The following is a 17,094-nucleotide window of genomic DNA, read 5'->3' as shown; positions in this document are numbered from 1 at the left end:
TCGGTGGCTGGAGAACGCCACCCCAGCAGACCCAGTCCTAGCACCCCAGAGGCGGCGGAGCATGCTCAGTTGCTAGGACCCGGTAGCTGGGTAGTTGGGAAGAAGCGTGGCGGAATCCCAGCGCCGAAGGCGCCTGGGCCCTGAGGGGGCTCGCGCCGAGGGGGCGGGGCCTCCGACGCCCGCGACTTCCCATTTTTTCCGGACCGCCCCGTGGCACGCGCTCGGCGGCTGCCCGTTGCCCTGGCAACTGTCGCGCCGCGTCCGCCGCAGGGAGCTCCGGCGGCCAGCAGATCTTATCACCCGCTCCCCACTGCCCTGCGATTTTCTTGTGGGCTCTGTGGAGGAGGGATCACAAAAAATGGCGGAGCGGAGCCAGACGGCGTCTGAGGCAGGTCTGTGGGGGCTGTCGACCAGGGAAAGCGCTGAGGCAGCAGGGCTGTCCTGGGCCTGTGGGGACTGGGAACTTGAGCATGGCCCTACTCCTGAGGAGGCACCCCTGTGTGTTTGCACGTTGAGGCTATGACCCCGGGGTCAGGGGTCAAAGGAGATGCGTCCCTCTGAGTGGCAGGCAGGTAAATTGGAGTCCCGGTGGCAGAGGGGTGTATGGGGGAGTGTGGCACTTCTGAGTGAACGTGGGTCCCCAGGGAGGAAACAGGACTCCAGTCCTGAGGGGCCACCCTTCGTGGGGGCTGACACAGGGGTGGGCTGCGTCATGGAGAGAATATACACAGTTCTGTGGGAATATGAGAAGGGACTCCCCAAAGGGGCATGGTTTGGGGGAGAGGGGCCCTGATTCTGAGGAGGCAGGTGAATTTAAGAGAAGTTTTACTTTAATATCAGGCACTGCCATGGAAGGGGAATATACACCAATTATTTGTTTTATGAAGTAGGCTAGTGCCTTAGGCTCACCCCTGGTCACAGAGAAAGTATACAAATCCTTATGTGGGTCCTTAAAAGGACAAGAGGCTTGAGGGGACACCCAGAGCTCCAGTCCTTCAAAGCCCTACCAAAGGAGGCTGGAGCCTGAATGTAAATGTATATGGGATCAGTGAGTTTGAAGGTCATTCAGAATCACAGGGGTGCATATCCACAAACCTGTATTTGGAAGACAGTCCTTAAGAGGCAAGAAGACTGACAGGAAGGGAGACACAGGATCATATTCTTGAGGTGAGCACCTTGTAGGTATCTTGGTCTTGGAGAGATATTGTCCTAAATATCTTACAGGGTCATAGAAGACAGGAAGGAGTTTTACAGCCATGTGTATATGGAAAGGAGTTTGTCCCTAAAAGGGGCTGAGGTCAGAAGAACTGGAGCCTTAATGCAAGTGATATCAGTGTGTGCCTTGAGAAACAATGGCTTTGTGGGTATGGGTGATGGAAGTGGCATAATCTTGTATATGTGTCCTGATTAAATATTTTGGTTACATGAGTGACCCACTTGAATTATCCAGTCCTTGGGCATTAGGGAGGGAGGTGGTGGTTATGGCAAGACCATATAGTGACTGGAACTGGAAACTGTGTGAAGCCATCAAGAATGATTGAAGACCTGAGTGGTTTATCTTACTTTCATGGCATCTCTGTGTCTTCCAATAAGCAGTTAGTTCCTCTAGTCATTTCATAGTTTAAACTCCCTCATAACTTAAATATGCTTATTCCTTTATTTATTCATCCACTCAACAAATATTTATTGAGTGCCAACTATATGCCAGGAAACAAGTTAGGCACTGGAAACTCCCTGCTTGGAATTCTCTTATCTTGTTCTTTATTTTCCCTGTAGACCGACTGTCTTCAAATATATTATTTAAATTAATTATTATTTTTATTGCTTATTGCCTGTCTTTTTCACTAGAATGTAAGATCCATGAAGGCAAGGGTCTTTGTTGTATTTATCAATCCCAATGTCCAAAACTGTGCCTTGTGTAGAGTAGGTTATGACAAGTATTACTAAATGAATGACTGAGTAAGCTGATAGGGTCTAGCAGGGGTGTTCAACTTGTGGGCTGTGGGCTGCACGCAGCCCAGGATAGCTATGAATTTGACCCAACACAAAATCATGAATGTACTTAAAACCTTTTTTTTTTTTTGCTTATCAGTTTTCATTAGTGTTTGTGTGTGTGTGTGTGTGGGGGGGGCCTCCGCCCGCAGGGCCCCCCACCTCCCCTGGCCACCACAGAAGAGAATAAGTCTACCAAGACATGATCTGCATGGGGAGGGAAGGTGGCCAATCTCTCAAAGGAGAAGGGCCAAGAGCCTTTTCCTCAATGGCTTTTATTGGGTTTGTTTATACAGGAATTCAGGTAAAGCTCATTAATCATTGCCAGGAAGTAAGGATCAAACAATAGATAACAAAGAACTCTGAGGGCCTATTTTGAGTCAGGGTCAGATAGCTAAAGAGCTGTAAAACTTTGAGGAGCAAACTTACTTCTTGTTTGGACCCTTATCATTTAATTGAGAGCATTCTAAACAAAGAGGTTTCACAGAATTTTACATATTTCTTCTTAGGCGTGATCACCCGGGGAATCCGCCCTTTCCAGCACAGGGCTGCACCACCCTCTGTCATTGTTTCAGACTTAGGTGGAGCAAGGGAAGTAAGGCAGCCAAGAGATTAGGAGATTTTCTCGCAGACAATGAGGACTCAGGTTTTGTCAAAGCCAAGGGGCGGGGGTCCATCACCCCCTTTTGCTGTAGGCCCCAAAGTCCTTCCTTGGGGGCCTTCCACGTGATTGTGCCTGTCTTAGGTTGTTCCCCCCTTGGGGAATCTTACCTGTCATTGGCTAACCGACCAAGCATTGGGAGCCAGGCAGGGTGAAGTAAAAGGAGCAGAAGCGGTGCTCCTGCCAGGGAGATAAGCTTTTGTTTCCTTGCTGGCTTATGGTCCAAGGTTGTTCCCCTCAGCCTTAGCCTTGGCGGGGGTTACAGCTTCTGATACTAGGCAGGGCGGTTCCCAACATTTGTGTATTTAATGTGTGGCCCAAGACAACTCTTGTTCTTCCGGTGTGTTTCAGAGAAGCCAAAAGTTTGGACACCCTTGGGAGGTTTAAGAAGTTTTCTCTGAAGAAGTGATATTTTAGCTGAGATATAATCGTGATTGAATCAATGAAGAGAAAGGCAAAGAGTGATCTAGGAGATGAAAGCCATGTGCAAAGATGCTAAGGTAGGAGGAAACATGATGTTGTGTGTTTAAGGAACTAAAAAAAGATAGATGTGGCTGCATGTAGGGCAATAGGAGGAGATTAAGAGGTAAACTGAACCAGATCTTGCAGGGTCTTATAAGCTATGACATAAATTTTGGTTAAAAATCCCAAGAATAATAGGAAACCATTGACAAATTTTAAGTGGGAGCATGAGATGATTAGAATCATTAAAAAAATAACTCTGGCTGCATGTGGGAAGTACTGAAAATATGAATGGACATAAGGAGACTTGTTAGAAGGCAGTGGAGTTGGAGAGAGAGAATTGTGAAATATTTAAGAGATAAAATTAATAGGACTTCATGGAAAATGGAGATGAAGGAGAAGGAATTATGAAGGTGTACTTCCAATTTTCTAATTTGTGGCACTGGATAGTTGGTGGAGACATTATAGAGAATAGGGAGCACTGGAAGGGACCATGGCTAGGTTTGAGAAGGAAGATCATGAGTTTGGTTTTGGGCATTTGGAGTCTGAGATAGCTTTAAGGTATCCAAATAACTGGAGAGATTGACAAGACAGTTGAATTAACAAGGAAACTCTGACCTGGCATAGAGATAATTACTGAAGTCATAGTGTGGACGAAATTCCCAAGAGGAAGAGTTAAGAGCATGGGGAGAAGAGATTTGGGATAAAATTTTGAGTAGCTACAATATTTTAGTGCCTTCCAAAGAAGCTGATAGAGCGATAAGAGGACAACCAAAAGAATATTTCAAGACAAATGGCATATTCAACAGATTAAATACTACTAAATGATATAAAAAGGTTGATTACAACACTATATATAGCAATAGATTTAGTATTGGTAACCTTGAGAGAGAAAGTTGATCAAGTCAGGAGCCAAACTTTTGAACCAATATTAACTGCTTCAATCTTTGTCCCTTAATTCAGATTCCCAAGAGAAACAATCTGATTGTGACACATCATCTTTTTCCATTAGATCATTTCATAGATCACAAGCTGGTGTAAGAGTGATTATTTTTGGATTAGGTGTCCAGCTATTGCTGGCTGGAGTCATCAGGTACAGAATATGTCCATCATGTGATTTTTCATCTTAATAGCAATGGCTATCATTTATGGAGTGTTTATTATGTGCCCAACATAGTACTAAGTACTTTATGTCTTAATCTACTTAAGCATAACTCTATCTAAGGTAGGATCTCTATTTAATTAATATGTGAAGAAGTTTTGGCACAGAGAAATTAAAAAAACTTGCTTAAGATGTGCAAATAATTAGTATAAGATGGTTTTTTTGGATATTTAGCATTATCCAGATTTATTATTTGGCTTGTTATTTGTATTGCAACATAAAACATACTAAAGAAATAACAGCCATGATAAAAATTCCTGCTCTACAGGAAATATTCTAAGCTAAGTATACATTAGCAAAGGTGAAGTAGAAAAGAACTTGGGCTCAGATCCTTGTTTAAATTCTGCTTCTATGACTTAATTAGATGTGGACCTTGGATTAAAATATTTTGATCAGTTTCTTCATTTATAAAAGGAAGATGGTATTTGTAGGATAGTTGTGAATTATAGAGATAATATATCTGAAAAGCCCAATAAATGGTATTTCCCCAGTTTCCCTGAAGCTTGAATATAAAATAATTCAAGTGTATTACATATATAAGCAAACTTTATTTAAAAAAATATTTATTATTATTTTTGACCCTCACCCGAGGATATCATCATTGATTTTAGAGAGAGAGGAAGGGAGGGTGAGAAAAACATCTATTGGTTGCCTCCCATATGGCCTCCGACCACCCAGGCATGTGCCCTGACCAATAATCGAACCTACAACATTTTTATTCACAGGACAATTCTCCAAACAACTGGGCCACACTGGACAGGGCTAAAAGCAAGCTTAAACATACAGTGATTAATGTTACATATTCTTCTCTTTCATTTTTTCTTCATTGATAATTGATTTGCTATCAGAAAAAGGCCGACACCAGGTTCTGGAGAATGCAGAATTGTTGTTTGAACTATCTTCATGGGACATGTCTTTTATAAGGTGGATTTTGAGGAGTTTCTTGAAGGAGTAATAGCTCTGTAAGAAGGCCAAATTTGCAAAGGGAAGTTTCTTCTTTTAAACATTGTATTTTAAAATCAGGACATGAATATCAGAATTTTTCTCCTTCTCCAACAATTTGACTACTATTGATAATAAAAAAGAAAACTTGTAGTTAACAAACAGGAATTTTAGTCTCAGTCTAGATGACAACTGCTTCAATTTCTCAGATTCTCTTTCCTCCTGTCCAACTATCATAAAAAAAAAAGCTTTTGTTTGAATTACCTGGCAAGATAATTTGTTTTCCTATATTGCCAAGTTTGTTACTTTTGTGGAGGTATCCCAGAAATTTTAGAATGGTGCCATCTGTTAAAATGGCCTGTACCTTGATCACTTTCTTTGCGAAATAAACTTTTTAAAAATAAACTACTAGGTATCTGAAATCATCTATAGGCAGAATCTTAAAATTTTATAAAGCCTTAATCATGAGAATAATGTTTTCTATATTTGTTAGTAGTTGGGCAAAATAGGTAAGCCTTTTTGGCTTAGTTTCCTTATTTGTAAATTGGTGATAGTAATACCTACTATTCTGGTGAGAATTAGAGGTAAGGTATGAAAAGTGTTTAATGTCTTACACCCCAAGTAAATGGTAGCTTAATTTGGGAACACCAGTGCTTTTTCACCTTTTTCATCTCATGGCACACATAAACTAATTACTAAAATTCTGCAGCACACCAAAAAAATACATTTTTTTGCCGACCTGACAAAAAATAGGTGTAATTTTGATTCATTCACTCTGGATGACTGTTGTTGTGTTGGCCATTGTCATTTTTTTATTTGACAGTCTAAGGGTGAAGAGGTCAGTGACTCTGACTAAATAGTCAGGTATTGAATGTTTTAAAAATCCGTGTGGCACACCAGTTGAAAATTGCTGCTGTATACATGAGTGTGTCTGCCTGCCTCGGTCTGTGGATGTATGTGTGCCTTTTCTTAAAGGTTTAGTGGTAAAATCACTGTTAAAAGAAGAGGGAATCCAGGTCTATAATCCCTCATCTGCTGCAGCCTTGGATGCAAATGTATTTCAGAATTCGGATTTTTAAAATTATGAACAGGTAATACAACATACTATATTTGGCTGTGTATAGTGTGTACCTACAGGTTTTGTGCACATTATACATGAGATTATTATATCCATTATTATACCCATGGTAAGGGTATACCTATGTATAATGCGCATCCTTGTTTTTCCCTAAAAAATTTGGGCAAAAAGTGCTCATTATGCATGACAAAATACAGTATGTGTTGTTGCTTACATAGTACCCCCAATGGGGTATGGGAGAGTACTCTGTAATCAAACACATTAATATCACATTCACACTAATTTCAGTAAAAATTATAAATAGCTTTACATCAATTTAGGTTAGGTTTTGCTGACAAATTAGTTTTGGCACCAAAGTTATGAAAAATATTACTCTTTTTAGAGGTTTAGGGATTCTGGAATTATGGGAAAAGGAATATGGATTTATATAGTTATATCCCTTTTTCAAAATATTTTTAAAACTTCAAATTATTTTTGTCTCCTTTATATTTTCTGTAAGATCAGTGACCATAACTTTATTAAAAATCCCAAAAGCACTGGGGCAGAAACACCTTGTTTCCATGACAATCATGTGCTTATTTCTTCTAAGGAGCTCTGATAATTTCTGTATTTCTGATCTCTATGAATAGTATATTTGGCTTCAGTTTCAGTATCTTGGCTCAGTGTCATTTTCAATGAGAGATACTAGAGAACTATGCATTAAGGAGGTCAAAAGGATGTCAATATTTTGTATACATTGTCTCAAAGTCACACCTTTGCCTTTGAGTCATTAGAGCAGTCCAGTCTTGTGGGAATTCCAGAATATTTTTATTAATTGTTAAATTTTAGTAATGGAATAGGTGTTAATTTTAGTATTGATTTACAAAAGATTTCATTCATAGTTGAATTTTATTTGTTTGATTATAAAAAATTATTGCAAGTGTGAGAACTTGCAGTAACTCATTGATGGTATTTACCATATGGGAATATGCTAATTTTTTACTATTTATATTTCCCATTTGATGGGAATTTTAAAAGAGATTTCTCTTTTTTTTTCAAACTGTAAAGGAAGATGTTTTTGTCATGTATTTTTGAGAACTATTGATTGTGAACATTTGCATTTCTAAACAGACTTGCAAAAAATTGTCTTGCATGTCAACTGAAGGAAAACAAGACAAGCAAACACAAAAAGACTTCTAGATTTTTATATAGGATTCAAAACTTTCATATAGGATTGGAAATTCCTAAATCAAGACTTTCAACAAGGTGATGGAAAAATCTCTCAGTTTTGGTGGAAGGAAATTAAAAAAACAGTCCTCCATCAATTATAGTTTACTTGCCTTTTTCTCATGAGTTTTAGAAGTCATGAATTGTAATATATTAATCTCTGTGTCATGGCTTTGTGGAAGAAATCACCATGTTGTGGACTCTGTTATTAATTAAAAAATTATTCATTCAAAAATATGTGTTGAATACCAACTATGTGCCAGGCATTGTGCAAAATTCTGATAATTTGGAAATGTATTAGACAAAGTCTCTGCCTTCACAGAGCTTCCATCTTAATGGAAGAAGAATAGAGTTAGTTTCAAAATTATCCTTCAGGCATTGATAGAGTGGTATAGAGAATTCCAAGTCCAGAGAATGGTTCCCTGACATCCTGGGGGTGGTAGTAGTAGTAGTTAGTTGTTCAGTAAAGCTTCTTAGAGGAAGGACACAGAAGTCTTGAATAATGATAAGAAGGAATTAGCTTGGTGAAGGTGGTAAGCAGAGAGACTGGGGAAGAGGAATGGAGGTCAGAGAGAGCTATGCACTGGAAAGTTGTTGGTGAAAGAATGATGCTTATTCAGGACATTGCTAGTATTTGCTCATTTAGTAACAGAGCTAAAGACTATATTCTTCTTTCCCATTTATTCTTAAACATTTCTGAGGTCATAGATCCTTTGAATATTTGATGAAAAAACAATGAATTCTTTCTCATGAAAATGCACACTATGTGTGGACACAGAATTTTGAATATGATTTCAAAGATAATGTCCATATCCAGAAACCCAGGTTAAGAAATCCTCTACTTGTCCTGGCTGGTGTGGCTCAGTTGATTGGGCATCTTCCCATAAATCAAAACGTCATGGATTCCATCGCTAGTCAGGGCACATGCCTAGTTTGTAGGTTCAGTCCCTGGTAGGGGTGCTTATGAGAGAACTGATTGATATTTCTCTCCCTTTCCTTCTCTCTAAAAAATAAAAATAAAAACACATGTCCTTGGGTGAGGATTAAAAAAAAGAAATCCTTTACCTTTTAGTAATGAAGTTACATTTAAGAATCTGAAATCTTCAAAGTAGAAATACTTTGTTGGAAAGTGTTGATTTAATAGCATCTGTACTAACAAATTCTGGCCCCTAAATTATTTAGTCACCAGTTTATTATATACTTTTATTTTCTTTGTGTTTACTCTGTTTGCTTTCTTTCATTTTGCTTCACAATAGACCTGAAGAAAGAGTCCAAGTTTACATAGATAGGTTCAAGATTGTAAGTGATTAGTTCAGGCTTATGTGGCTAGAAAGCTGGCTTTCTGATTCCAAAGGCCAGATTTTTTCATTCTTGCTACCCTGTCAGTAGAAAAGACATGCATAACACCTCAAGCAGCATGGGAAGTATAGATTTTTATCTTTATATTGGATGTTAGAAGTAAAGTGACTTACTCAGGGTCATACAACTAGCAAGAAGAGCCAGACTGTAACCTAAATTTCCTGATGCCATTCAATAAATAATAATGGATGCCCTAAACTTATCTATCTCTTCTAAAATGAAGAGAGATAAATAATCAGGTATTATAGTAATGACCTTGAAAAATAAAGTTAGTTATTTCAGTAAGCCAATCTTTTGCCATTTGTAGAGTACCTCCTTTGTTTTAGGCACTTTACAGATATCTGGTTTAATTCTCATGAAATTCTTGCAAAAGGGATATAATTATTGCAGTTTTATATCTGAGAAAATTGGGGTTCAGAAAGATTAAGTGATGTAGTTAAGGTTATACAACCAATAAGTATAATACTAGAATTGAAACTATAACCCAAGTCTATCTGACTGGAAATCCATACATCATTAGTTCTCTCAAGGACTACTCCACTCTGTTTTCTGGCTTTATTTCCTACATATAAAATCTTGTTGATAATAGGAGGGGATGGCACACAGTAGAACTTAAAATGACACCAATTTTTCTTACTTACAGGAAGGGGTAATACATACCTTAATTTTCAGACAAATGTATTAAAAAGTGCTCATTTACTTATAATTACTCTAATCATGGGGTTAATGAAGTTTCTCATCTTAGACATCTATACACTCATTGAGTAAAATAGTGATGCGTAGTAGATACTAAAATAGCAGTTAGTATTTGCTTGCTGCATAGTAGACATTCAGTAACTATTTGTGGGCCAAATGAATGAAATATTTTTTTGTCCATAAATTTTAGGTTTAAATATTTGAATTTACGCTATTGGAAGCTGAGCATGTTGACACAGGTGAAGGGGAAAGTGGAGAAACTTTTGATATTTTACAAAATTTTCTAACTGAATATAATGCAAACAGAATTGGTAAACTGGTGACAGAATAAGCTAATTTAAACCTCATTTGGTGGTTTGTGTCTTTTTAGGGAACAGGACATAGTAAATGAGACATGGGTTTTAGAAATAAATGGATAAGATTTAAAACCCCAACTTTACTGCTTATTGTGTAATACTGTTTCTCTGAGCCTCAGTTTTATTCACCTTTAAAATTGTGCTACTAATCCTTTACTCAGTAGAATTGTGAGGGTGTATATAATTTACATGACAGAGTAGTAATTCTAACTAATTTCACTTGATTAATTAATGATCTTTATTCTTTGAGACATGCAGCTTCATATATGTGTAAAGAGCCTCTCTGGTCATATAGCTACCCCAGGTACCAGAAGAAAGCAACTTTATAAATGTGTCTGGTTGGGACATGTGTCCCTAGTGTCATAAATACATTAAGAACTAAAAATAATTTTAATTAAAATTGGAAATATCCAAAGCAATAAGATTCTAACTTCTATCTTGTTAATGTCTTTACCAGTATACCACCACAATAATAGTAATTATGGAAAATGCTAGTAAAACTTTTGCAGTCTGATAACAATGTTTTGAAGTTTCCTATAAAAGACTGAAAGGCCTTATCTCAGTTCAGGTTTATCAGTATTCTGGGGTCTTTGATTTGAAGCTTAGCATCACTCATAGAACTGGGTGAAGAATCAAGTGATTTAATAAAGGAGGTGAATAATTCTTATCCTTTTCTCTGAAGAGACTGGGTCTTTTAATTTAATATAAAAGTAGTCTAGGATTCAACTTTGTAAAAACAACATTTCCCTATATTTTGAGGAGGGAATCATGATCTAATTTACTGTATTTCTAGAAGCTGTTTTAATAAGGTCCCAAGGAAGATGAATTTTTCTTCCTTTTTTTTTTTGGCATCAACATTTGCCAGAGTTAGGACTATTTTTAAGTTATGTTATGCTGATTATATTTTTTTCTGCCACTGGCAGATTTTTGTATTGTGCCTAGATGAGTGGGTTTTTTTTTTTAAATTTTATTTTAATCATTGTTCAAGTACAGTTTTGATGAGTGGTTTTTTAATTGACTGAATTTCTTCAATTAAGGAACTCGATAGATATTCAGGTTTTGCATACATTTTTTTAATTAAAATATGAATGGTATGTTCTGAGACAATGGGTGTTATAACTAATTAGTGAACCAGATTAGTCAGGGGTCAAATTGTGTTTTGGGGGGAAAGGGAAGAAGGGAGAAATTTGTCTTTATTATTTGTGCACCTTGACTTTCAAAGTGGTTTGAATTTGGCAAAAAGTTGTTTTCAGTAAACTTTGCATTGAAGTGCATGTCATACTGATGAAATGGAATTAAATAAAATTTTCTTCAGATACCCAATTTTAATGCCATTTCCTGTTATGTTATCAAAAGTTGACAACCACTCTTGAAAAATATACTACCCCCCCCCCCCCCCTTTAAAACTGAGAGTGAGTTTTCTTGACAAAAGCATTCTTATCCTGTGGATATCTGCTTTGAACAATTCACAATTTGAAACTTTAAAGTTTCAGTAAAATTGGTTTTAAAAAAGAGTTAAGTATTGTCAGGAGAAGAGATAAATTCCTTTGCTTCTGTTCTAGCAAGCTAAATGTTCTGATACTGCTGATTTTAATTTTTTCAAGTTCTTTATCCTTTTTTCTCTAGCATTCTTGATTTTTCTGCTACAGGCTTTCCTATTCTTCATTGCTTGGTTAAGTAGAAGAGATATTGGCCTATAGAATGACCCTAGATCTTTGGTTCCTTTTTCCTTCCATTTATTAAATCATTCTCTCTCTTTTTATTCCTTGGGTATTATCTGTCTGGCAGGCCAGTAGAAATCTCTGGTTCTTAAGTATTTCAGGTCTAAAGTGGATGTGCTCCTTATTCTTGCCAGTTAATTTGAGTATTATGAACATTTAGTGCCAAAGAGAAGAAATAGGCTAGGAAATATAAATTAAAAAATACTTAAGTACATGGAATTCCTAAAAATCAAGTTTGACTTTTAAATACCTCACAGTTTTAAAAACGATAAATCAGGGCCCAATATCTGTTTTTTATTCATATTAGTTTACTAAATCTAAGAAAACTGCTTCTGAAGAAAAGTGAAGCAGTCTTTGGATGCATCAGGGAATCACCACATTTCTTAATTCTAACACTATCTTTATTTTTGCCTTCAAGTTTTTATTGTCATTTAAAAACTGCAAATAGCTATGTGGATATTAAATAAAGATAATTATTTCAAACTGTTTAAGTTTTATTTGAACCATACTTACCACATTGATACTTAACTTCAAGTTATTTTGTGTACAACTTCTCTAATTTTGCACAGTTTCTCTTACAAATTTATAAGCAAATATTTATCGGGCACAAGGCAATATTGACTGAGTGGAATGTCTAACTTGACTTGTGAGCAGAACCTCCTATTTTCCTCCACATTGGATTCCTTGGGTCTTGGGAATGTAACTTTGTTATTTTAAAATTATAGTAAGATGTAAATTTTATTTATTTATTTAAAAAAATTGTTCAGTAATACTTGTCCTGCCTTTTTCCCCAATGCTAACCCCTACCCTGTCCACCCCCCACTCCCACAGTCAATCCCCTGCATTGTCTGTGCCCATGAGTGTTCTATTCGTGTTCCTTTGCTTGCCCCTTCCCCTTCTTTTCCCCTGTTATACCTTTCCCCTCACTCCTCTGCTCACTGTCAGATTGTTCTTTATTTCCAAGTTTTTGGTTCTATTTTGCTCATTTGTTTGTTTTGTTGATTAGGTTCCACTTATAGATGTAATCATGGTATTTGTCTTTTACCACCTGGCTTATTTCACTTAGCATAATACTCTACAGTTCCATCCATGCTGTCATGAAGGGGAGGAGTTTCTTCTTTCCTTCTGCTGCAAAGTATTCCATTATTGTACTACAATTTTCTGATCCACTAATTTACTGATGGGCACTTAGGCTGTTTCCAGTACTTGATTATTGTAAATTGTGCTGCTATGAACATTGGGAGTATAGGATCTTTTGAATTGGTGTTTTGGGATTCTTAGGGTATAGTCCCAGTAGTGGGATTGCTGGATCGAAAGACAGTTCCATCTTTAGTTTTTTGAGGAAATTCCATACTGTTTTCTACAGTGGCTGCACCAGTCTGCATTCCCACCAACAGTATACTAGGGTTCCCTTTTCTTCACATCCTCATCAACACTTGTTGTTTGTTGATTTATTTATGATGGCCATTCTGACAGGGGTGCGGTGTTATCTCATTGTGGTTTTAATTTGCATCTCTGTAATGGCTAGTGATGTTGATCATCTTTTCATATGTCTATGGGCCCTCTGTATGTCCTCCATTGAGAAGTGTCTATTTATGTCCTTGCCCATTTTTTAATTGAATTTCTTGTCTTCCTGGTGTGGAGTCATGTGAGTTCTTTATATATTTTGGAGATCAAACCCTTATCCTATGTATCATTGGTAAATACGTTTTCCCATACAGTTGGTTCCCTTTTTATTTTGAATATTGTTTCTTTAGCCATGCAGAAGCTTTTTAGTTTGAGGTAGCCCCATTTGTTTATTTTTCCTTTGTTTCCCTTCCCCTAGGAGATAGATTGGCAAATACATTGCTATGTGGGATGTCTGAGATTTTCCCGCCTATGTTTTCCTCTAAGACTTTTATGGTGTCATGACTTATATTTAAGTCCTTTATCCATTTTGATTTTATTCTGGTATATGGTCTAAGTTGGTGGTCTAGTTTCATTTTTTTACATGTACTTGTCTAGATCTCCCAACACCATTTATTGAAGAGGCTATCTTTGCTTCATTTTATGTTCCTGTTCCCTTTGTCAAATATGAACTGACCATATTGACATGGATTTCTGGCTTCTCTGTTTGGTTCCATTGATCTGTGTGTCTGTTCTTATGCTAATACCAGACTGTTTCGATTACAGTGGCCTTGTAATGGAGTTTGATATCAGGTATTGTGATTCCCCTACTTTGTTCTTCTTTCACAAAGTTGCTGAGGCTATTCGGGGTTGTTTATGGTTCAATAAAATTTTTTGAAATGTTTGTTCTATATATGTGAAATATGCCATTGGTATTTTGATAGGGATTGGATTGAATCTATAGATTGCTTTGGGTAGTATGGATAGTTGAATGATGTTAATTCTTCCAATCCATGAGCATGGTATATGTTTCCATTTATTTGTGTCTTCCTTAATTTCTTTCTTCCATGTTCTGTAGTTTTCTGAGTACATGTCTTTTGCCTACTTGGTTGAGTTTATTCCCAATTATTTTATTTTTCTTGTTGCTATAGTAAATGGGATTTTTTTTTTTTTGTAATTTCTGTTTCTGATCTTTCATTGTTGGTGTACAAAAACACCTTTGATTTCTGAAAATGACTTTGTATCCCACTTTTTTTCCCCCAAATTCACTTATTAGGTTGATTAGTATTTTGGTGGACCTTACAGGATTTTCTATGTACACTATCCTGTCATCTGCTAATAATGACAATTTTACTGCCTCCTTTCCAATTTGGATTCCTTTTATTTGTTTTTCTTGTCTGATCACTGTGGCTGGAACGTCCAATACTATGTTGAATAAAAGTGGTGAAAGCAGACATCCTTGTCTTGTTCTTGATCTTAGTGGGAAAGCTTTTAGTTTTTGCCTGTTGAGTATGATGTTGGTTGTGGGATTAACATATACGGCCTTTATTATTTGAGGTATGCTCCTTCTATTGACACTTTGCTGAGTGTTTTTATCATAAATGGTTGCTGTACTTTTTCAAATACTTTTTCAGCATCTATTGATATGATCATGTGATTTTTGTCTTTCATTTTGTTTATTGATTTACAAATATTATACCATCTTTGATCCCTGGGATGAATCCCACTATATCATGATGTATGATCTTTTTAATGAATCGCTGGATGCAGTTTGCCAATATTTTGTTGAGAATTTTAGCATCTATGTTCATCAGCTATACTGGCCTATAGTTTTCTTTGTTGTGCCTTTACTTGGTTTTGGAATTAGGATAATACTGACCTCATAAAAAGAGTTTGGGAGTCATCCCTCTTCTTGAATTTTTTTGTAATAGTTTGAGAAGGATAGGAGTTAGTTCTTCCCTAAATGTTTGGTGTAATTTGCCTATGAAGCCATCCAGTCCAGGGTTTTGTGTGCAGGGTTTTTTTGATTACTGCTTCAATTTCACTAGTTGTTATTGGTATTTTCAGGCCTTCTGCTCTTCTTGATTCAGGAAGATAATATATGTCTAGAAATTTGTCCATTTCACCCAGATTGTCAATTTTTTTGGCATATAGTTGTTTGTAGTAATTTTTTACAATCCTTTGTATTTTTGTGGTATTGTTTGTAATTTCTTTCTTTGTTTCTGATTTTATTTATTTGGATCCTCTCCCCTTTTTTCTTGATGAATCTGGTTAAAGGTTTGTCAATTTGGTTTATCTTTTTAAAGAATCAGTTCCTAGATTTCTTGATCCTTTCAATTGTTTATTTTTAGTCTGTATGTTATTTAATTCTGCTCTGATCTTGATTATTTCCTTCCTTCTACTCACTCTGTGCTTTGTTTGTTGTTGTTCCTTTAGTTCTTTTAGATGTGGGGTTAGGTTGTTTATTTGAGATTTTCCTGTCTTTTTTAGGTAGGTCTGTATTGCTATGAACTTCCTTCTCAGGACTGCCTTCACTGTATCCCATAGTTGGGGGCTGTTGTGTGTTTATTTTTATTTGTTTTGAGGAACTTTTTGATGTCTTCCTTGATGTTATTGTTAACCCATTCATTATTTAATAGCATGTTATTCAGTCTCCATGAATTTGAATATTTTTGAGTTTTTTACTTGAAGTTGGTTTCTAGTTTCAAGCCATTATGATTTGAGAAGATGCTTGATATGATTTCAATTTTCTTGAATTTGTTGAGGCTTGTTTTGTGTCCTATCATGTGGTCTATCTTTGAAAATGTTTCATGTTCATTTGAAAAAAAATGTATATTTTGCTTCTTTGGGGTGAAAAGTTCTGTATATATCCATTAAGTCCATATGATGTAGAGTGTTTTTCAATGCCACAATATCTTTGTTGATTCTTTGCTTGGAAGATCTGTCCATCATTGATAATGGGGTATTAAAATACCCTACTGTGAGTATATTGCTATCAATATCTTTCTTGAAGTCATTGAAGATTTTCTTTTTATATTTAAGTGCTCCTATGTTGGGTGCATATATGTTTACAAGATTATATCTTCTTGATGGATTATTCCTTAAGTATTATGAAGTGTCATTCTTTGTGTCTTTTTATGGCCTTTGTTTTGAAATATATTTTGTCTGATATAAGTATTGTTACCCATCTTTTTTTTTTATGTTCATTTGTTTGAAACATTTTTTCCATCCTTTACTTTCAGTCTGTGTAGATCTTTTGTTCTGAGGTTGATCTTTTGTAGACAGCATATATGTGGGTCATGTTTTCGTATGCATTCAGCTTTTGATTGGAGCATTTAATCCATTTACATTTAGGATTATTATTGATAGGTACTTGTTTGTTGCCTTTTTTTACCTTTGTGTTGCCCCCCTACCCCTTTCTTCACCCTAAAGACTTTCTTTTTTTTAATATATTTTATTGATTATGCTATTACAGTTGTCCCATTTCCCCCCCCTTCACTCCCCTCCACCCTGTACATCCTCTCCCACCCACATTCCCCCCCTTTAGTTCATGTCCATGGGTCATACTTATAAGTTCTTTAGCTTCTACATTTCCCATACTATTCTTACCTTCCCCCTATTTTCAACCTACATTCTATGATACTTATTCTCTATACCTTTTCTCCCCTCTCCTCCTCCCACTCCCCTGTTGCTAACCCTCCATGTGACCTCCATTTCTGTGGTTCTGTTCCTGTTCTAGTTGTTTACTTAGTTTCTTTTGGTTTTGCTTTAGGTGTGGTTGTTAATAATTGTGAGTTTGCTGTCCTTTTACTATACATGTTTTTTCTTTATCTTCTTTTCTTAGATAAGTCCCTTTAACATTTCATAAAATAAGGGCTTGATGATGATGAACTCCTTGAACTTGACCTTATCTGAGAAGCACTTTGTCTGCCCTTCCATTCTAAAAGAGCTTTGCTGGATAGAGCAATCTGGGATGTAGGTTCATGTCTTTCATGACTTGGAATATTTCTTTCCAGCCCCTTCTTGCCTGAAGGGTCTCTTTTGAGAAATCAGCTGACAGTCTGATGGGAACT

General features: G+C 36.6%; 1 protein-coding gene across 7 annotated transcripts in view; it reads left to right on the top strand.

The window, feature by feature from the left end:
* The first annotated feature begins 226 nt into the window (after window positions 1–226).
* The window catches only part of LOC114496646 (BEN domain-containing protein 5), a 1,079,970-nt gene continuing 1,063,102 nt past the window's right edge, over window positions 227–17,094 (top strand). For 2 of the 7 annotated variants that reach the window (XM_036026055.1, XM_036026054.1), the window contains exon 1: window positions 240–392. In XM_036026055.1, coding sequence (XP_035881948.1) covers window positions 359–392 — 34 coding nt within the window. In that variant the 5' untranslated portion in view covers window positions 240–358. Of the gene's footprint in view, window positions 393–17,094 lie in introns of all 7 variants that reach the window. The other 5 variants (XM_036026057.1, XM_028512265.2, XM_036026058.1 and 2 more) reach the window with 5 other exon arrangements.

This window comes from Phyllostomus discolor, chromosome 5 (genome assembly GCF_004126475.2).
Source record: "Phyllostomus discolor isolate MPI-MPIP mPhyDis1 chromosome 5, mPhyDis1.pri.v3, whole genome shotgun sequence".
NCBI lineage: Eukaryota > Metazoa > Chordata > Mammalia > Chiroptera > Phyllostomidae > Phyllostomus > Phyllostomus discolor.
The sequence above is the reverse complement of the archived record's forward strand: the minus strand, read 5'-3'. Positions and strand labels throughout refer to the sequence as shown.